The 22,491-nt window shown below is 35.0% G+C and overlaps 1 protein-coding gene across 3 annotated transcripts in view; it reads left to right on the forward strand.

The window, feature by feature from the left end:
* Senp1 (SUMO specific peptidase 1) overlaps positions 1-22,491 on the forward strand; it is a 53,727-nt gene that overhangs the window by 9,173 nt on the left and 22,063 nt on the right. For all 3 annotated transcript variants that reach the window (XM_033763565.1, XM_010638315.3, XM_033763566.1), the window contains exons 5-10: positions 4,533-4,692; positions 8,407-8,578; positions 15,258-15,361; positions 15,444-15,721; positions 17,626-17,680; positions 21,573-21,611. In XM_033763565.1, coding sequence (XP_033619456.1) covers positions 4,533-4,692; positions 8,407-8,578; positions 15,258-15,361; positions 15,444-15,721; positions 17,626-17,680; positions 21,573-21,611 — 808 coding nt within the window. The remainder of the gene's footprint in view (positions 1-4,532; positions 4,693-8,406; positions 8,579-15,257; positions 15,362-15,443; positions 15,722-17,625; positions 17,681-21,572; positions 21,612-22,491) is intronic.

A 22,491-nucleotide genomic window follows, 5' to 3' on the forward strand; every position in this document is an offset into this window, starting at 1 on the left:
TTTAAATTCAGTAATACAATTGATCTCCAGGGGCTTATGATTTGGGACAATAGGCCTGTGCCTTCATTTGCTTCATTATTTTTCCTATGGCTTATGTCCACTTCACCCTTGCCATTTTCAGCTATAATTAATAACATAATTTAAGAGCATTTATAATAATACTTTTACACTACAGTAGACCCTTGATATTTAGGAATGTCTGAGTCTACCTTAGATCTTCATGTTCTTTTTGGTTTTTTTGAGACAGGGTCTCACTATGTAGTTGAGACTGACCTGGAACTCACTGTGTAGCCCAGGCTAGTCTCAAACTCACAGCAATCCTTCTGCCTCAGCCTCCCAAGTGCTGGGCTTACAGGCGTGTGCCACCATGCCCCGCTTAGATCATCACATTCTTGACTGTGGCAATATTTGACTAGATTCCTAGTCAGTTACATAGTTGTTGAGAGTTTTTCGATACTTTATTTTTATGTCACAAGTCAATCCTATCAACATTAAAGTATATCTTACTTGAACTGAGGAAATTTTTAGGAAAAAAACCCTTTGTAACAAATGTAAGAAAGCCGTACTGAAATGGGAGTGCTTTGCTGTCTATTAAATCCACTTTCTGAATGAATGAGATGATTTATACCTGTAATTCCAGCAGTCTGGGAGATTGAGGCAGGAAAGTCCTGAGTCCTGGCCCACCCTGGGCAATTTAGCAAGATTCTGTCTCAAAAAAGGGGCTGGGAATGTAGCTCCATGTGAAGGCTCTAGGTTCAGTCTGCAGAACTGCTAAGTCAGTCAGTCAGTCAGTAACAGCTTGAAGCCCAGGATTCACTTTTTTTTCTCTACCGAATTTTATCTAATCCCTGTCCAAACAAACTTATTGCATAGCACAGACTCCAAGGCTGCTTACTAACAATTAAAATTTTAAATCCATGAATGCCAATTGTTTATATACTTTTTTCCTTCAAAAGGTGTTGAATTAAAAGCTACTTTTGGCACCAGGGATATTGTATGCTACCATATACAGTGCCCTGAATTTAATCCCCAGTGCCAAAAATAGCTTTTTTTTAAACCATGTACAGTACTTTTAAAAATTTCTCTTGCTTGCCATACCTATTCTAATTCTTTGCAAATCCTGCAGAACTTTGTCTGTACTACCTCCTTTGTATAGTATTTTCTAATAACCCTTGCATTGATTCCTGTTGTCAGTCACCTTGAGCCTAACCTCATGGTTGGGCTACACATAAAACCCGTTTACCTGCTTTAGTCTTCTGATCTGACTCATTTGGTGTTTATCTCCTGTCTCATCTTACTGTCTTCTTTACCAAGATGAAAATAAGCAGGAAAGATCAAATTTTAGAATCACTTATTTTTTTTGCTGGATCTATCTTTCTAGATCAAGTCTTTAAAAAATTTGCTTCTTGGTGCACTCAGAATTAGAGTAAACCAAGCATGGTGGTGCACACCTATAACCCTAACGTGCTGGGAGCCTGAGGCAGGAGGATTGTGAGTTTGAGCTTAGCCTTTGAAAACTTAATGAGACCTTGCCTCAAAATAAAAAAGGGCTGGGGGTATAGCTCAGTCAAAAGCCCTACATGCAGGAAAAGAAAGGGGGAAGGAGAAAGAAAATGATTTAAAATATTTTTAAGAAAACAGAAAATGCAGCACTGTTTCATGTTAACAGTAATGATCAGGCTTTAAGATCCCCAGTTTTATTGAAAGCAATATGAGAAGAAAATTTAAGAAGTTATTGAACCCTAAAAAAGTTAGATGAAAATTAAATTATTTTTGCTAATCATTATCAATATCTTATCTTGTTTTTGTTTTTGTGGTACTCGGGATCAAACTTGGGTCTTTGTGCTTGCGAAGTAGGCCTCAGAACCACTGAGCTAAATCCCAGGGCAATCAGTATCTTTAGAAAACATGTTAAATGCCCTGTTAATATGGTAACTATATCCTAAAGTTAGCAGGAACAATTTGATGCTTATGCTCATCGTAAGTGATTGACTATACTCTTATTTTTTTTAATATTTTTGACATTTAATGTTTATTATGTCCAGAAAAGTAGTGCCTGTACCTGTAGAAAATTAACCAGCATTCTACCACTAGATTATAACATTGAAATTTTCAGTGTATTCTACTTTTATGTGTAAGTATGTGCACGTAATGTTCTTACTTCTGGCATTTGTGACTTATTCTTAGTGATGACAGAATATCAGATTAAATAGTCATTCAAAAAAGAAAAAAAAAAAAGTACAGTGGACCCTTGAGTTGCAACAGACTTGACATACAAACAACTTAGTTTACCTCCAGCGTTTTAGTTTTAATTTACGGTCAGACTCTTGAGTTATAAGCCGATGCTGGTCACTTGTGTTTCCAGATGGTCTCAGATTCAGATTTAACCCTTAAAGAGTTCTGGAAGGAACATTACAACATCCTTTCTTGTATGGGGTTAATTGAGAAATCCTGGGCCAATGTGTGTCTCGGGACACAGATCTGTCTGTATACAGGAGAGAGAGAGACTTTGAAGGCTGGGGGGAGAAGCCTTGCGCCTTCATTTGACCAACTTGGAATGAATTGGGTTTGTAAATCAAGTCCACTGTATCTGCAGCCTCTCACTCCCTGTCTAGCTTTGTTGGACCCATCACAATAGAAGACTACTCAGTGATACTGTCAAGTGGGGATGGAACCATTTTATTCTGGTTAATCGGACTGCCCGATTTTGTGCTTTTTCCTTTGTGTTTGAGAGCTGATGGCTCTGTCAGATACCATTAAAAGGCTTTTCTGGCTTTGTCTTTGGTCCCAGATTTCACATCTGACAGGATAATTTGCATTTTTTTCACTGACTTCTTCCTCAAATAGACATCTTTAGTTAGATCATTTCCTAATCAAATTTTAGCCAAAACGTGAGACAAAAAAATGTTCTGCTGTTATTACTTTGCATTTAAAGATAATAATTTTGTGGTTTTTCTCCCCTCTTCTTTTCATGCTGAGCTGATGCATCCCAAGCCCATTTATTATTTTTATTTTGAGACAGTGTCATGCTAAATTGCTAAGTTGCCCAGGACTCAAATGTGGAATCTTCCTGGCTTTGCCTCCCAGAGTGCTGGGATTACAGATGTATGCCTTTATGCCTGGTGAATTTTGTATTTCTTGGCTAAGACTCATTTTTTAGTAGCTTCATATTTGTCATTACTAGTAATAGATGTTAAGCGTAAATACTAATTACAAAGGAAAAAGTTATACTTCATTTTGAAAGTAAGTTTAACTTATTTTAATTATGAGACTTAAATTTGCAAACTGGTAAATCAGTAGGTAAAACACCATTTCTGATTACCTTTTCCCTCATTTACCCCAAGGCTAATTTCTTGATTAATTTAAGAAAACGCAATTTTACCTTTGAAGCCCACCTTAACTTTCTGGATAGAGTATAAAAAAATACATTAAATATTTTAAATAGTATAAATGTACAATATTGTACAACATTCTGTGGTAATATGCTTTGAAAGTGGATCTTGAAAATGTCCACATTAGACAGAAATTCTGGAAATATGTAATAATCATTCTCGGTTTTGTTTATTTTTGAGACAGGGTCTCGCTTTTTAGTTCAGGCTGGCCTTGAACTTGCTGTGTAGCCCAAGCTGGCATCAAACTCATGGTGATCCTCCTGCCTCAGCCTTGCATGTGCTGGGGCTGCAGATGTGCACCACCACATCCAGCCATTCTTGTTTTTTTACTGAAGCGCCTCAAGTCCATAGCCTAATTTGTGAAGTTATTTTGCAGGAACTATTCTAAATTGTCCAATCCTGCTTATAGAAGAAGATATAGAAATTATTCTACAATTCCTGGTTGAAACTAAGAGGTCTTTGTCACCCCAGTTTATAATAAAAAAATAAACATTCCTCAGTCTGATTGCAGTAGCAAGCATTGGAGTATATCAATATATCTGATGATTGTGACTGAAGATTATCCTATCAGAATCAGGTGCATATGCTGGATGGGTCATTCCTCCCATAAACTGGCCAGTATAAGCAGCGTTTAGGTTAACCGTGCTCTTTTGAGAGAGTTCCTGAGTCTTGATCATGGTAATTAAAAAGAAGAAAGTGACACCAGCTGCTTATTAAACAATAATTGTTGTTCATTTGAATTACAATTCTCCTTGGCCCTCCACCTGCTTTCTTACTGGTCTGGCCTACCTTCTTTCAGGCCCAGGCCTGGGAGTGCTTGCAAGATATAGTTGGGGTAAAATGTTGACTTTTGGTGGACACCACGGAGTCACATTGATGCAGATAAGGCACATGGCTGTGGCAGGATTCAGCTCCTTCATCAATTTTCAGGTTAGTATGGCTGAATCAATTATAGTTTGTAGACGTTTCCTGACTGCAGACCTTGCTGGCAGTTGAGACTGGGATCTTTCTTCCATGAGAGACATGGTGATATGCCACGTTACTTTGGAATACAATGATGGACATGGTTGCAGTCATAAAGAGAACCAGCAATAGTTATTTGTTTAATTTATACAAACTTTTGTTTGTTTGGTTTTTTAGATAACCCTTCCTCAGACAGTTTTCTTGGCTCAGGCGATGTAAGGACTTTTGGCCAGAGTGCAAATGGCCAGTGGAGAAATTCCACTCCAATACCAAGCTCAACTTTACAAAAATCAAGAAACAGCCGAAGTCTTTACCTCGAAACCCGAAAGACCTCAAGGTTGGTGTCTGCCTAGTTTTTAAGTCCCTCCTTAGATTAAAGAAAATGGCTGTAATATAGTTTTACATTGGTATTTTAAATGAGTCATATCACTTTTGGACTTTAAACCGTAGAGATACAATTGATTTTAAGCTTCTAATTTTTAAATTATATGATGAATTTTAGTGATAGCCAAATCTTACCATTAGAGCGAAGTCATGGTGGATGTGAGTATATTGGACCCTTCAGGATGAATATGGCTATCACAGATTTTAAAATGAAAATCAGTGCAACTTGAGTAGCAAAGGAACTAGCACGTCTAATAGGCTTTCACATGAGCAGAGCAGATGTAAACCAAAGCAGCTCTGTGCCTCACATTAGTCAACTAACTTAAGTTACTTCTATGAGAAATTAGAGTCACAGAAAACTTTTTCTCTAGTTCATATCCCCCACAGATTCCCTTGCCAAATTTACACTGATTATTAAAGGCAGATGAAATTTGATTTAGAAACTTCTTTCATGTATTAGTAACATACTGTACTTTTTTTGTTTACTTTTCATTTATTCACATTTCATGGATTGTTACACTTCCTCAAACATACTGGTTTTTGTTTTTTTTGAGACGGGGTCTCACTATGTAGTTGAGACTAACTTGGAACTCACTATGTAGCCGAGGCTAGTCTCGAACTCACAGTGATCCTGCTGCCTCAGCCTCCCGAGTGCTGGGATTATAGGCGTGTGCCCGCCCGGCTGTATTTTTTAAAGCAGTATTTATGACTTAAAATTTCTGCTAATGTGTTTGAGGAATGTGAGATTATTTCATGTTTAGTTAGATCCTTCTGATGTTGATCAAAACCAACAGGATTGCTTCTTTATGATTATTAGCACTTGGTGTGGGTACATGTGTTACTGCTCTCAGGGATCATCCTAACCACTTGTAAATTTTAAATTATATAAGAATTAATGCATTTATATTGCAAAACTAAAACATTGCCAATAAAGTTAAAGATCCCTCAGCCACTGTACACAGTCTCATTCTGCTCGCATTGGTATTTCCTTCTAAAACTTCCTCTGTTTGTTTCTTGCTTATATTGAGCATAAAATATATATGAAATATTATGATTTTGTTTTTCATTAGAGATTTTCTGCATGCTTTATTCAACAAGTTGCTTTTTTACTCAATACTATTTTTAAAAGTAAAGTTATAGTAACAATACATATACTTTGTAAAAATTAGAAAATATAGATGAGCAAAAATAAAACCAGAAGCATCACTTTCTGACCAGCCTGAAAGCAGTGTTGTGATATCTTAATATATATCTTCCCAGATAATTTTCTTTCACATCTATTATGTTTTTCAAAAATGAGAACATACAGTTTTAATGACATGACTTTTTCTGTATAGTGTTCTTTTTGGACTTGACAGGTTGCTTCTTTGTGGTATCATTATTTTGTCTTCCATGCTTTATATATTTGTAACTAAATATTTGGCTGGAAGAAAAGATGATGCTGTGTTATGTCACATTAGAAAGCAAACAGAGGGCCGGGGATTTTTAGCTCAGCAGTTCGGTGGCCTGCCTTGCAAGTGCAAGGACCTGAGTTCAATCCCCGGTACCAAAAAAAAAAAAAAGCAGTATCTTGTTTTTGTTCTTTAATCATTAGTGATACCAGATTGACTTGGATTAGGGAATTGACAGTCTAGTCCCTAATTGTACACTGAAGGTTTTTCCCATGTGACTAGAACTTAAGCTGAATGATTTCCTTTGGGATAATATAAACAAGCAATTTCACATCAACCATTCACCTAATAGTTACTAATTCCAGTTGATAATCCTTACCTGATAGTAATTTTATTAGAGCTAATGAAGTGATATTTTTGTAATTTTTTTCATTTCTTCTTTACTTTTTAATTGGAACTCACTTTTTCATCAGCTTGGGCTGTGTTACCCTGAGATATATTACTTAGGGGAAAGGCAGGGTAAATTAGAATTTTCACAGTATTTTTTGTTTTGTTTTGTTTTTTTGGTACCAGGGATTGAACTCAGGTCCTTGTGCTTGCAAGGAAGGCCACCGAACCGCTGGGCTAAATCCCTGGCCCTTCACAGTATTTTTAATAATAATTTTCACAGTATTTTTAATAGCTACTTACTGTTTAAATGAATTTTTTTTCTATTTTTTGAGTATCATTAGGGATTTTAATTATCATTAGGTATTTCAATTCACTGTAATTGTTATCCTTTCAATGCTTGTGTTCTCAAAACTTTGGCCAAAGGAATTCCCTATCAAACTTGCTTATTTCTAGCCCAACCTCATTCATTTTTGAATTTTAACATTCCTGTTTTCTGGCATTGTAAGATATCCTCACTTTTTTTTTTTTTAAGATAAAAGATTTTTTACATTAAAATATACAAATGCACACTCTGGTATGTTCAAAGTGCAAAAGACATAGTGGAGAATCCATGCTATTTCTTCCAAACTGCTATAATAACCTAGATTGTCATCTTTTTCTAGCTGTAGCTACTCAGCCTAAAACAAGTAAGCTGTTGGGGCCTGGGGGTTTAGCTCAGTAGTGCTGCCGCTTGCCTTGCAAGTGCAAGGTCCTGAGTTTGATTCCCAGTACCAAAAAAAGAAGTAAGCTGTTCATGAAATTCTCAGTCTAAACTAGTAGAATTTAGAAACTTAAGAGAGAATATGTGCTTTTTTAACCTTATTTAGATTTAGTCTTTGGATTCAGACCACGTGCAATAATTTGAAGAGTTGAATTCATTGAATTCAGCTTAGCTCTAGAACTCTGTTCTCAGTACTCAGCAGGGAAAGATAGGAAAATTCATTATGGTAGTGTAAGCACCTCAGATTTTCTGGGTAGTGATTGATGAAAAAGATCACACAGCAGGAGCAAAACTTAAAAAATGATTGAGCCTTACAGATGGTCTTTTGAGTTCACAAAAAGATTTTTCTCACTAGATAAGGCACAAGTAGTATAAAGAAACATAAACAAAATTCTCAAGCAGGGAATAATGAGGCCAAAGGAGGATTCATAAAGTGATGTAGCCTAATGGGATTCTTTCTGGCAGTTTTTAAAATAAACAATTGAAGCCCTCTGTTGGTCTTCTAGGAAATTTTAAGATTCAGTTTAAAAGTTTATTATGATGCTTCATCTTCATCCACCTGTACATATTTAAAGTAATTCCCTCCATAGAACTTGTGGGCAGAGCTGGGGTAAAAGAAAATATCTATTTATCTGTCTGTCTGTCTGTCTGTCTATCTATCTATCTATCTATCTCTCTACCTACCTGAAACCAAGGCTTTCCAAAGAATTCTAGTCTGTGTGCTTATCATACCACACAGTTATGTGATTCCTGACCAAAGGAAGTTCTAGATTGTTGATCTAAGAAATAGATGTCTTTAAGTACTGTATCTGATAACTATCTGATTTGGCACTCTGCCCAGCTTAACACAGACTTTTAAGTGGCAATCACTTCTTGGCCTTTTGGCTAATATCAAGAGCAGGCTTTTATTTGTTTAGTTTTGTTTTGGTACCAGGGATCAACAAGAGCAGACTTTTAAGTGGGAGAACCTGATACTAAAACCACATGTATCTTATCTATATAAGTTTATAATTAATCAAATATAAATGTATAATTTTCCCACAACTGGTGTACTTACTGTTTTTAATTTCTTGTTATTTCTTGAAATAGACTTAACTGTTTTTCTTTCTTACAAACTTTTTTTTAGTGGATTATCAAACCCATTTACAGGAAAGTCAAACCATCACTGCCATATGTCTGCATATGAAAAATCTTTTCCTATTAAGCCTGTTGCAAGTCCATCTTGGAGCGGTTCTTGTCGACGAAGTCTTTTAAGCCCTAAGAAGTCTCAGCGACGACATGTTAGTACAGCAGAAGAGGTAAGAAAATCTGCATCAAAAACTACTAAAAGTTAAAATTTTCCCCTACATTGAACCATTTGCTGATTTAGATGTTTATAATGATTCTATTTACTTTATCCTTTCTGGCTTTTTATTTCTTAATTACTTTGAAAATCTATGGCAATTGAGCTATTTTAGCAGGACTTAGATCTTCTGTTCTTGTTTTCTGGCTGGCTTTACTAAATCTTCAGAGTTGCCTAAATGACTTTTTCTGTACATCAGACTTTTTTTTTTAAACCTTTCTGAACTGTTACTTCCTATAGCAAAACTGTTAATTTGCTCAGCAGTTTTGTTTTAATAAAATTTGCTTTGGTAGAATACCTGCTTTTCTTATTAGGAATGATTTTCCCCTTCTGCCACTACCTGCCTCGAAGCGCAAGGACCCCAGTTCAATCCATGGTACCAAAAACAAAAAAGGAATAATTTTCCCCAATATAAAAGGAAAATCACGTAACAGTTTATATCCTTTCTTTATAAGTAGGATCATCTTCGAGGTCTTAGGCTTTCCCAAAAAGAAGTATGTTCTATTGACACTTGAGTTAAATCCATTCAGTAAACTTGAGGGGAAAAAAATCTGTTTTCTTGATATTACCTAGCATATAATTTGCACAGTAGGAAGTATGCTTATATCTGTTCAGTTGTGTGTTTAGTACACATCTAGTTAGCTTTACAGTAGAAAGACAAATGAGTAACAATGACTACATTTATACATTATTAGGGTGCTTTCTACATATATTATTGTATTGAGTTCTTTTAACGCATGAAATAGATAAAGGTGAGTTAATATCCATAGTTTACAAATATGGAAAATAAGTGGTCACATAACTGGTAAATGGCAGGCCTAAAACCCAGTTCTTGTGAAGAAATTTATGTAGTATGCCTTCTTTTATTTAGTACAGTGGTATGGTTCCTACCTATTAATCCTGGTGAGTGTGGAGTCAAGAATATAGCATTACGTGCTAAGTGATTAATTTGATAACTGAGGATATTTTAGGTGGCAAAGCTTATTTGTGATATTAGTAAATGTTGAGTAAAAATGTGAATTTTTTTAGTTCTAAGTTTGTATTCAATCTAAAATAGTCAAGGGAGGAATGGCAGAACTAGTAAATATTCAGTGGGACAAAGTTAGAAGTGGCAACATTTCCTTTCAATGATAGGCTCTGGCAACAATGAAAGGAAGTTTATTCTTTGTTATACCTTTTGTACAATTGAATTTTGTCCCAAGTATATATTATTTATTACATACATACCTAATTTTTTTCTTAATTACTAGACTTGTGAATTTAAAGGGTACAGAAAGATTACGCAAAAAAGGAAACTAGCAGCATAGCAGCTGAGAGCAGCCTGCCCAACTCTAACCTTTCGCATGTGGCTACCTAGGTTCCCATTGTGGCAGTTTAGGGATTAGTAGTTTGAGCTTGATTGGCTTTGGAGATTTACCTCCACCATATTGGTGGAGCACAGTTACAGGTGTGTCTTTGTGGGTTGTGGTGGTCTGTCTGGTCCCTTACCCCTTTGTTCTGGCACTCTTCCCTTGTTCTATTTGCTGGCTGCCATGGAATGAGCAGCTGTCCTGTGCCATAGCATTTCTGCCTTGGAGCCAACCAGCCATAGACTGACTTCTCTAAGACTGTGAGCCAAAATAAATATCTCTTTCTGTAAGTTCCAAGTGTCAGGTATTTTGTCCCAGCAATGAGAAAGTAACTAATATATCTTCGATCCTGTAATCTCCATGTCTTCATTGTAAACTGTCATTCTCTTAGCTGCCACTCCTTCGGACCACCAAGTCCTGCCTTCCTTTCACCTCCATTGCTGTCCTGAGGATTTGTGGGGACTGTTTTCATCCTTTAACTAACCCTCCCAGTCATAGGCTAGGTCAGTGGAGGACATGAAGCTAGAGTTTCCCTTCATACAGTGCAAAGATGCTGAGTATTGAATCTAAGCCATGAAAGAGGTGCAAGAAATTTTGCCTTTGTTAATTTTTTTGATCTGTATTTTCTTGCTATATAAAGCAAGCCACAGTGTGTAACAGAATAACCTGTATAAGTAGGACAAAATATTGGGACAAAGTTTATTACCCATCTTTCAACAGATTATTTAATAATTTAATCGTATATTATAGATTATGCAGTATTTATTGATGGGAACTTACAATCCCGTGGTAATACTGGGATCTCCAAGAGACATGTATTTGTTATGTAATATCTAAGGAAATTAGGTATTAATTTTAATGCTGATTTTATCAACTTTAGGAATATGGAGCTATGTATAAAATTAAGATGGTGCTGCTACTGTGCATTTGGTCTTATAATGGGTTTGAAAGTATCTAGAAATATGCAAGTGGTGGCTGTATAGTATGGGTGATTAAAATGGCAGTGTTCTATGCTATGCTGTTCAGTAGAGTAACCACTACCACAAGCATTATTTAAGTAAAATGAAAAATTTTGTTGCTATTGCACTAGTCACATTTGAAGTATTCCTTAGCTACATATTGCTAGTGGTTACCATATTAGACATTACAGGTATAGAACATTTCCATCGTCCCAGAAGCTTCTGTTGGATAGTGCTGTTATAAAAGGTGTAAATTTCTGTTTGAAAAAGAAGATATATTACTTACAATAAAATTGTAAATGATAAAGGAAAAATAATTTCTTGTTCATTACGTGTTGCTTTCAGACATGCTTCTCTAGAATTTATTAAACAGCATTTAAAATGTAATGGTTTTATTCTTATTTTTCTTCAGTACATTAGTTTTGTCATAGACCAAGCATTTTGCACTTAACAGAAAATTACTAAATTATGTACTTGAAATTTATGTAATAAAGCCATTAAACAACATGAAAAGCTATTTAAATAATTCATAACAGTTTAGTCACTTGCTAAAATTTCATTGAGAGTCTTCTTCAATTTTTATAGTCTTATGGTTCAGATTTATCATGGAGCCTCTTACAGAACATCGCTTAATTATAGGAATCTGTCACAGATTTTTACAAAGTACAGATTGATAGATTGATTGATTGTATTGGGATTAAACCCAGCACCTTCACACTGAGCTACATCCCAGCCCATTTTTAATTTTTTTTATTTTTTAAGTTTGAGTCAGGGTCTCACCGTGTTATTAAATTGCCCAGACAGTGCTCAAATTTGCAATTTACTTTCCTCCTCCTCCCAGAGTACTGGGATTTCAGCCTGGCCACAGATATTTTTTTTAATTCTATTTTTTCTTAATAAAATTTAGTACTCTAGTTACTCTTATACTTTTAAAAACTTTTCTTTGTCCATTATTAGGCTCTAAAATACAACATTAAGCTGGGCATGTGCATGTAATACCAGCACCCTTGGAGACTGAGTGAGGAGGATGAATATTTGAGCCCAGCATGGGCAATTTAGTGAATGAACCCCCATGTCTTTAAAAAATAAACAGAAAAAAGAAAGGCTGGGTGGAAATATAGCTGGGTGTGAAGGTCTTGGACTCAGTGCCTGGCACTGCAAAAGAAAAGTAACATATTTACCATATTATCTAGTTACTGCTTCTTTCCCTGTTAGTTTCCTAATTTAAGTAAAAAACAGTTTAATCTGTAAGGAAAGATGTTTTTTACTTTATAGTACTAGATGCTTTAAAATAGGATTATGTTTGAAGTTTTAAGAGACTTACCTTTTTATGCATTCTTTTGATAAAGCCAAATGTTATATATGTTCTTTTGAAAGTTTCCTAAACTATCTTTTCTTTGAAATGGTTCTAGGTAGAATATAATGAACCAGTGATTTTTGTTCTCATTAAAAAAAAAAAAAAAATAGAACCCTATGACCTCCAAGTTAACATGTAAAACAGGGAAAGTTCTTAACTTAAACCTTTTAAAAGCACAAATTACTTTAAACTTAAAGTAAAAGACTTAATGAGCCTTGGGTAATTATTTGATATGTGGATAATTTATTTCTATTCAGTATATTTATCTATGAACTGTATGAGGTTGTTTGGGATCAGAAAGAAAATTTTCTTTGGAGGTACATTGAGAAAATGATTTGTAGGTGGTTTTCATGTTAGGCTTTTAATCAGATTTTACATTAATCTAGGTTTCTCTTAATTTGCATTAGCAAAGTTACTTCGTGGTCCATTCTTTATGCCTTATTTATAAATTTATTAAGAAAACCTAACATGAGGGAGAGGTGGTTTTCTGGTTTTATTTTTTGTCTTTTTGAGACAGGGTCTCACTATGTTGTTCAGGCTGGACTTGAACACACTATTGGCAATCCTCCTGCCTCAGCCTCCAGAATGCTGGGATTGCAGGTGTGTACCACCATGACTGGTAAAAAGTGTTTTTAGCTTTTGTGGCTGATGTCATTAGGATAGAACCAAGAGCCTTTCTGTTTCACTTTTCTCAGTGTTCTCCTGAGGTTGTTATGTGTTGGAGTAACAGTCTTGGTGCCAGGAGGTACTCTGTGATACAGCCTGTCACACTAAGTTATATGCTTTAATTTTCTCTGTATGATATGATTATATAATCAAAGCTTTTATTTTTTACCCACTGCTGTAAGACAGTGAGAATGCAATGCATGTTTGGTTAATTTGGAGTTAATTTTCACAATTTGGTATGATTTCCCTTTCCTTTCATTTTACCTCTTCTGGAAACAACTTATTGTTAACTCTAATGTGCATTAATTAGGTTATTTGGTATATTTAGAAAGTAAAGTCAGCGCTTGTATTGGGGGGGTGTAAAAACTCTGGTCAGTAAAGTACTAGGTAACAAACCTTTCCTGTATGTAAAAGATCACTGTTGGTCAACACAAATTTTTTTTTCCAGTTTTGTAACCTGTAATGGTGTTTCATTTTACTCTTTACTTAATGTTCAGAGTGGCAATTTTAGGTGTTAATATAAAAATGTTTATTTTATGTTTTTGGTATGGGGGGGATAAACCCAGGGGTACTCTACCACTTAGCTACATGCCCACTGAGCTGTATAGCCTTTTACTTTTTATTTTGAGACAGAGTCCACACTAAGTTGCCCATATAGAACTCATACTTGAACTCCTCCTACTTTATCCTCCCTGAATGCTGGGGTTATAGGCATGTGCCATTGTACCCTGCTGAGATACCATTTTAATTATGGCTTTTAAGTTTATTTCTCAAATATTCTGTCCAGTAGAATAGCCCAAAATACAGCTTTGGTTATTGATATTAATTTATACCTGGTGACTATCTTTTTCTAACTATAAGTTTTGTGCTGTTTTTAGTTACCTTTCCAATATTGTAAAGAGTCTCTTCACAAACACAAGAGGAGATCACCATCATTTTGGGTACAATATTTATGTCTAAGGGATAAAATACTATTTTTCCACATAAAACAGAGCAAATTTTTTTTTCCCCTCTTGGGCCCATTATTTTACCAAATACTCAACTAAGTTAGTTCTCCTTTTCTATCACACAGCTATTCAAATATAAGATAGTTTCTTTTTAATAGGGAGTTGTCATACAAATAAGTCAAATGTATTCTAGTACATGAGTAATACTATACTGAAAATGTAATTATAATTTACCATGTAGCAACAACAACAATAAAAGATTCAAGAAGAAAAAACTAGCCCAGTATGTGGAGCAGTCCTGTAATCCCAGCACTTTGGGGGGCAGAAGGATCACATGTTGAAGTCCAAGATTTAATGAGACCCTATCTTAAAATAAAAAACAAAACAAAAAAACAAAAGGCTGAGATTGTAGCTCAGTGGGAATGCCCTAGGTTCAATCTCTAGTACTTGAAAAAAAATTATTTTGTGAAGACAGATGGTTGTATTAAACAGTATGTAAGATGTTATTTAATGAACATAGCCCGTTGCTTCCAGGAGATATGTATAGGGTTGATGCTTTACCATGATTACAAATCCTTATGTAAGCTGGTTCTCTGCTAAGTGACCTCATTTCTTTCTGCCGTTCATTCACATTGACCTTACTACTTCTTGAACACGAGGCACATTCTTGTCTCAGTGCTTTGTATATTGGCTATTTCTCCATTTAGAATACTCATTTATTTTTATGAATTACTTCCTCCTTTTGTTTAGATTTCTACTGAAATATCACCTTTTTAGGGAGATCTTACATGTCCCTGTCATTCCTCCTCTATCACTTTCTGTATCCTTTAATATTTTTCATACTACTCAATTGGGTTTTGTCATCCCTTTAATGTAAACTCCTCAAGGACAAGAACTTTATTCAATGCATTATCTTTAGTGACTGGGCTATAGTAGATATTCAAGTAAACAATTGTATGTTAGAGTATGTATTGGAACTTACAGAAAAAAAGGTTGAAGAAGAAAACCATGTCTGGAAAATACCTACACTTGAATAGAATAGGAAAATAGCATAGCAATATCTCCCTCTCACTGACCTTGATTATTCTGGCTACTTCCTTGTCATCTTTATAACAGGAATCAGGTCTCAAGGGTTTTGTTGGAATCCTAATATAGAAGTCCTCAAATGTTTTATTTCTGGAATTCTGTCATTTGACTTAAAAGGTGATTGCCTGCTTTTGGTTTCATATCCTGTAGTCATTAATGATCATTAGGACTCTGCCTGACCTTTGATGGAGCTTCTGAGATCCCATCTAGTCCCACATCAAGAAATACTTGCCTCATCACATATATTTAAGATCTTTTTTCCCCCTTACAGACAGTTAAAGAAGAAGAGAGAGAGATCTACAGACAACTGCTACAGATGGTCACAGGAAAACAGTTCTCTGTAGCCAAACCGACCACACATTTTCCTTTACACCTGTGAGTCACAGAAGTATCTTTTAGATTAATTTAATTTTACAATTTGTTATTTGATATTGAAACTATATCCTTCTCGTGGTAGGTCACGATGTCTTAGTTCCAATAAAGATGCTTTGGGAGACTCCCTGTTTAAAAATGGAAACTCTTGTACATCTCATATCATTGGCTCTGACACTTCATCATCTGGATCGGCCAGCATTGTAACTACCCACGAACAGCTGTCTCATAGTGCATATTCCCTGTCATCATATGTTCCAGATGTTGCGTTTGGATCCAAAGATTATGATCCTTGCCATCAGCCCCAGCATTCTCTTCCACACCAGCCAGATAATTTACCAGCATCAAATACACAATCTGAAGGTAAAATGATAAGTAACTACTTTTAATTCTAACAGGAATTTAGCTGTTTATAAGAATTACTGGCAACACTGTAATATACATATAACTTAATTAACATGTATGAAACTTTATGTAATATTTATTTAACCATGCCATGAGGAAACTATAAACCTATAAATAAAATATTCTTCTTTTTTCCTCTATGAAGGGGTTTTTTGGGGGGCTACACTGAGTGACATCCTCAGTTCTTTATTTTGAGACAGAATCTCCCTGAATTGCTAAGCGGAGCAGCTCATACTTAATGATCATCCTGCCTCAGCATCCCAGGCATGCATTGAGGCATGCATACCTGATTTAAAGGCAAATGATCTGAATAAAATATTTTATATAAATGATTAACTTCCTGTACAGAGCCTAGATTCAGACTATATTCAGCCCAGTTCAGCACTTTTTTTTGGGGGGGTGCCAGGGATCGAACTCAGAACTTTACACTTACCAGGCAGTTGAAATGCCACTGAGCTAAATCCCCGGCCCCTGATTCAGCACTTACTGTGTGTTTCTTTATAATGAAAATGAAGTACTCTAAAGTTATAGGAGCTTTGAAAAATAAATAGTGAAGTACAAGTGTTTACTATGTGATGTTTATTAAATCTGTGTAGAAGGGCTGGGATTTAGCTCAGTGGTTCCACCACCTGACTTGCAAGTTCAAGGTCCCAAGTTCAATCCCCAGTACAAAAAAATAAATCTATATAGAAGGTTTATGCATTTAAGAATGATTATGATCGAATTTTGGAAACAAAAGAGCTTTCTTTCAACTTATAAAATCATTCAGTATCTTAGCATTGGTGTTGTTAAGGTTTTGCTATAATGTCCTACTTTTTTGGTATGTATGTATTCAATAAGTTCTTAATGGTATATTGGTCTGTAAATTAAAACAAGCTTTCAATTAAGTGGTTAGACATAGTAGTGATCTTTTGATAGATTGAGCACCAGTTTCTTCCTCAGTTCATTTTTTTTTAATCATCACTTTTCTTTTTCTTTGGTACTGGGGATCGAAGTTGGGGATCTTGCACTTGCAAAGCAGGCAGTGGAACCACTGAGCTAAATCCCTGGCCCTAATCATCACTTTTTGAAAATTCTCATTTAAAGATTAAAATTTTTGGTTGCATCACCATGGTGGCATCATTATAGCTACATAAAAGCTTGCACTATATTTTATGAAGTGATTTACTGGAAACTCTCAGTTTTAAAAAGCAAAAAAAAACCTTCTTTAGTTTCAGAAGCGTACATTGTATGGCAGACACTTAAATACAGCTGGACTTGACCAAGTATGTTACACTGCACTATTACTTTGCTTGTATGATTTAATATATACTTTAAATGAGATTCTCATCATAGCACTTTAGAGGATATGATTCTGCCCTTGGTGAGTATTTAACACAAAAAATAAACAATAGAATGATAAAATTGTACTCTTTAGACTCCTCCTATAGTGCTATTTCTCTTTCCCTTCCCTCCTTTTCCTCCTTCCCTTCCCCTTGTTCTTTCCCTTCCTTCACTTAATTCCGTTTCATAGTACATCATAAACTTAAGGCTTTCAGGAAATCCTGGCATGTTCTTATTTCCCAGAAAGAGAAAGAAGAGCACAGGGAGCAAGTATGACCAAGGAGTAGATGCTGAAAGACAAAATGCTTATATTTCAGAGTGATTTCCTTATTCCTGAGGCAAGCTCTTCACTAAGACTTTTTCTTGTCTCAATGAAAATGGACTCACCTCTTTTTCTCTTCCATCTTATCTTTGTCCTTGTGATGTATTGTTTTTATGGAAATAGAGTATAACAGTTTAGGAACTTAAGCTAATACATCTAGAAAATATAACGGTAGAATTTTATTAATAATGAAATGCTCTTGTGTTTCTTTGTTTAGGATCAGACTCTGTGATTTTACTCAAAGTGAAAGATTCTCAGACTCCAACTCCCAGGTAAACTTAGGAAAAAGGTCATTCTTAACATATTGTTTCCTATTCTTTAATCACAATTTCTTTCACTAAGAGTTACATGATATAAAATTGCCTCTATTCAAACCTCTCTCATGTATTATTTGAATTATTTCAGTGACTTTCTAATTGATCTTCTTTCCTCCAGCTGTCATTTTGTTCTTCATTCCATCTTCGTGTTCACTAATTCATTCTTCTACCTTGTTCTTTGGTCCATCTTCCATACTGCCAACAGAATGATGTAAAAATTCCTGTTTGATCATTCATTAAAGGAGTTTGATGATCACTTATTAAGCTCCTTCAAGCATGGCTTGTCAGAATAGAACTAAGCCCGCAACTCCTTAATATGTTGTACAAAGCACTTCCTCCGCAAGCCACACTTTCTGTTACACATACTGACGCTTTCCTTTAACTACCAAGTATTTATTGAGAGCCCCCTGTTTTCTAAATACTGGCATAGACATTTGGGATAATAGCAATGAACAAAATGAATGCTGTGTTCTCAAAGACCTGTATTTCATTTGAGGGGAATGGTAGGGTACAAGTAGCAAGCAAATAAACATATATACCTGGTGGTTACAGATGCAATGAAGAAAAGTAAAATAGGATAATATATAACTTAGTCTTGGGGAACACTATTTGGGGTAATCAGGGTAAGTCTGAGAAAGTGTTAGTTGGGCAAAGATATGATGAAAGTGAGAGAAAAGCTATATACAATAGATAATATGAGATTCATGTGTTTTGATATGCTGGACTGTTACTAGCTTGTAAATACACATTTGTTTTTTTACATTCACATTCAGTGTTCCTTCTGCCTAGAATGTCCTCTCTCCCTCAACTTGTCTGTCTGGCAGTATCTCTTGTCTTTTTAAATCTCAATTCAGGTGTACTCTTCTATGTATAACTTTATTTCTCTTGGAGGTATCAAATAATTGTTCCTCTGTAATCCAGTAAGTCACTACTTAGATCACTGTGCCTTTGCTATACATTGCCTTGGCAATTCAGTTACTTAGAATAATGACATCATTTTGCATTGAGAAGATTAGAGATAATAGAATGTTCCTCTTCATCTCAGTTCCATTGCTGCTTTGCAGTTCTCCTAGACTTTAGGTATTCTTTAAAATTCTCTATAAATCTAAAAATCCCAGGGAAAGTTTAATTTGGATTCTGTATTTCTTATATATTTTTTGGAGCCAGGCTTGGATTCTTCTCTTGGCTTTTTCAGGCTTCACACAACTTTGGAGATACTATTCTTCTGAACCTTTGTTTACTTATCAATAAAATGTCAGTATTAATACCTTAATTATTGAATTGTTGTGAAGAATAACTTACAGGTAAAGTACTTTTAAAAATGTTTCACAGGATATGAAAAGAAATAGACATTCTTTCTTGGGAAGAAGTTGATCTCCGGTAAAAAGCGTGGTCTCAGTTCTCTGCTTCTTCTCTAAATTTGCCCTTCCATAATGGAGGGTTTCTCCTAGTGATGACTGAAGAATGAGTTGAGAAATGACCTGTTGAATAAGCTTGGATAAATTGTACTGTTTGTTGAAGTTAGAATCTCCTATCCCAAAGCATGGTTGATTAGTTTAATTTCCCACCACTGTCTCTCACTTAAGTTCCTGCAGTGAGTATTTGCTCTTTTTTTCTTGGACTATGACATGGTGTTTCATACCTGTTTAACTTTATATATTCTGATCCTTATACCTAGAATTCTTTTTTTCTCCTTGTTCACTTGGTAGACTCTTCAAAATCTGATCCAGTTATCTTTTTCCTCAAAAGATTTCTGTCTTCTCCAGATAACATTAGTCTTTTACCTATCCTTGTACCTTGTTTGTTACTGATACTTTTGTATTTATCATCCAGTGCTGATTATAGTGCCTGGCATGTGAGAAATGCTTAATAAATAAATCCTTGCTAAATAAATGAATTTCTTAGAGTCTGAAATGCTCTTTTAAGTGTTCCAAGTACTCATTTTTCCCCCTTTTTGTTAAAAAAGCATTGATCTGCTGAAAGGTATTTTAACACTAAGTAAAACACAGTCTTTGGAATTGGACAGGTAAGATTTCTAATCCTGGCTGTTCAAGACAAATTATCCAGCCAAACTTCAATTTTCTCATCCGTATAAGTAATAATTCCTTGCTATATATTATGTTGAGGATTAAATAATCATGAGGTTTAACTAATGTATAAAACAGAACAGAGTTGCACATATAAAGCACTAAATGAGTGTACAAAAATGTTGTAGATATTATTAGTTTATCTTTCCATTATATATCCTTTAATTATCTGAGAGATAATGCATGACCTCTTTGGAAAAGCAAACTTCCCTTACATTTGTCATTTTTAAGCCAGCAGATACTTTGAGCCATTGAAGAGAAAGTGCTTGTCCCTATATTATTCCTTTATTCAACTAATACAAAGTGCCTACTCTGTAGGATTATTTTAGTTGTAGAGAATACAGTAGTTTACAAAATAGACAAAAATTTGTGTCTTCATCAGATTTATTCTTTAGAAAAGGAGGTAGACATTTGAGTAACATTGCCATGAAATTCTGGGTGTTTTTTTTTCATATCTTTATATCATGTAGTAAATGTCATCTCATGCTCATTTGTTTTTGATATTACACAGCCTTCACAGTGCTACCACTGATCTCTGATTTTCTATCTTTATTGTTAATTAAGTGTTCACTGTGCCAGGGGGATAAGCCCTTGTTAACCTCAATGACAATGAAGAGGCAGTAGAGTTGCATTTCCTTTGCAAGTTTGAAGCCCAAGGATGATTGAGAATACTGATTTTTCAAAAGCTGAGCTAAGGAGCAAGGGATATCCCATAAACCCTATTCCTGCCCTTAATAGGAGAAATTATAGAGATTTAAGAATACAACTAATTACCATAATTTACAGATCTTAAAACCAGAGCCTATAAAAATGACATGATATACTCAAAATTGTAAGACAATGGAGACAGCTCCAAGAGATCCAAGGTCTCTTAACTCCTAATTTGACACTATTCTGTATATCTAAAAGTTTCCTTTAGAAAAGTATTTGCTTTTCTAATTGTTTCTGTGATAGATGCCTTAGAGATTTAAAAAGAGATGAAAAGTTGAGAAAAACAAGAAGCTGTTAGAACAGTTAACATACCAGTGACTCTGCTAAACATTATTCATTTGGGTTCTCTTTGGAGGGCCAGGTAGAAAGGAATTTATTGTTTCTGTTTTTCTGCTTTGTCTCATTAGCCATTTGATAACGGAATATTTTGTTAAGTAGGGATTTTTGGTATCTACTGTGATTTTGTTTGAGTCAGACTGACAAGAAGTCTAAGAATCCATAATATTTGGATAAATCATTAATAAGTCTATCAGCATGAACCCTTTGGTACGAGTAATGTTCTAGCTCAGTGGTGGCAGACCTGTGGCATGTGTGCTGCAGTGGGCATGCAGAGTCTTCTCTCTTGACATGCAAGCCATATCACTTCAGCAGGCGAACATCATATAGTCAAATTTAATTGTAGTGTTGGCACTTTTTTATAAGTAAGTAGGTTTTAGGATGCAGTTTGGGCATTCAGTCTCTGAAAGGTTCATCACTGTTCTAGCTTAACATTATCTGGAGAAGTGATGTGCTTTTTCACATAATGTTCTTTCGTATAAAAAAGGAAGCTGTGCTAAACTGAATTTTTCTGTTGCACTTTGGGTCATCTTTTTATGTATGCAGATAACTCATTTGTGTTGTTTCATTCTTGGTTACAATTTGTCATTTAGGCACCTTTTATGTATTGCCTCACTGCAAAGTATTCTTAACTATTTAAATGAATGCTTTTTTTGTTAAAATATTTGGATTTCTCATAAGCCTCCTTCTCATTTTTCTTCTCCCACCCATAGTCCTACTTTCTTCCAGGCAGAGCTGTGGATCAAAGAATTGTAAGTTAACTTGCTTTCAGTATTATCTTTATAGTCATTTCATTGTCACTTAGACAAAATGAAGCAATTAACTAATCATCCTGATTACTTTTAAAGGTTAACAAGAATTACCTGTTAATATTCTTTAGTTATTGGGCTTTTAACCACTTACCAGTCCAATTACTTAAGTAGAAGATGACCAAAAATGACTTTTTTGGTTAATTTTTATAAGATAATATAGGAAATATAAAAATGACAAAGTTTATCAAATGTATTCAGTACAAGAATAAACTGGTTGAAATGACACCTGCTTGAACGACACTTCGGATAGTCACTTTGTAAATAGATGTGGTGCCCGAGTGACACTTGGGTAAACTGTTAAGTGGTGAAAGTTGGGATATTTCTGTTTTGTGTTTAACTATAATAATTGTTGAAGCTAAATTGAATTGAAAAAATATTTCAAAGTTAAGTATTTATAGAAAGGAAAATAAATGCCCTTATGTTTGGTATAGGTAAAACTAAATTATTAAATTATTTCACAGTTTGCAAAATCACTGAAAGAATTTAGTCTCCAGTTTTGTGAATATACTTTTCATTTCCCAGACCCCCAGTCATGATTTTTTAAAAAATTGTCAAAAGTAATACTTTAATTAAAACTTCCATAACCTATTATTTTCTCCTTTGAGAATTCCAGAATGAACTTTCACCATAATCTTGGTTTTTTGTTTGTTTGGTTGGTTGGTTGGTTTTTTTGAGATAGCTTGCTTTGTAGTCCAGGCTGGCCTGAACCCATGGCCATCCTCCTGCCTCATCCTCCCAAGTGCTGGGATTACAGGCATGCACCAACATGCCCAGAAGCTTTTTTTTTTTTTAATACCAGTTATCGAACTCAGGACCTTGT

The sequence above is a fragment of the Fukomys damarensis genome, unplaced genomic scaffold (genome assembly GCF_012274545.1).
Source record: "Fukomys damarensis isolate Sample0158 unplaced genomic scaffold, DMR_v1.0_HiC HiC_scaffold_15, whole genome shotgun sequence".
NCBI classification, from domain to species: Eukaryota; Metazoa; Chordata; class Mammalia; order Rodentia; family Bathyergidae; genus Fukomys; species Fukomys damarensis.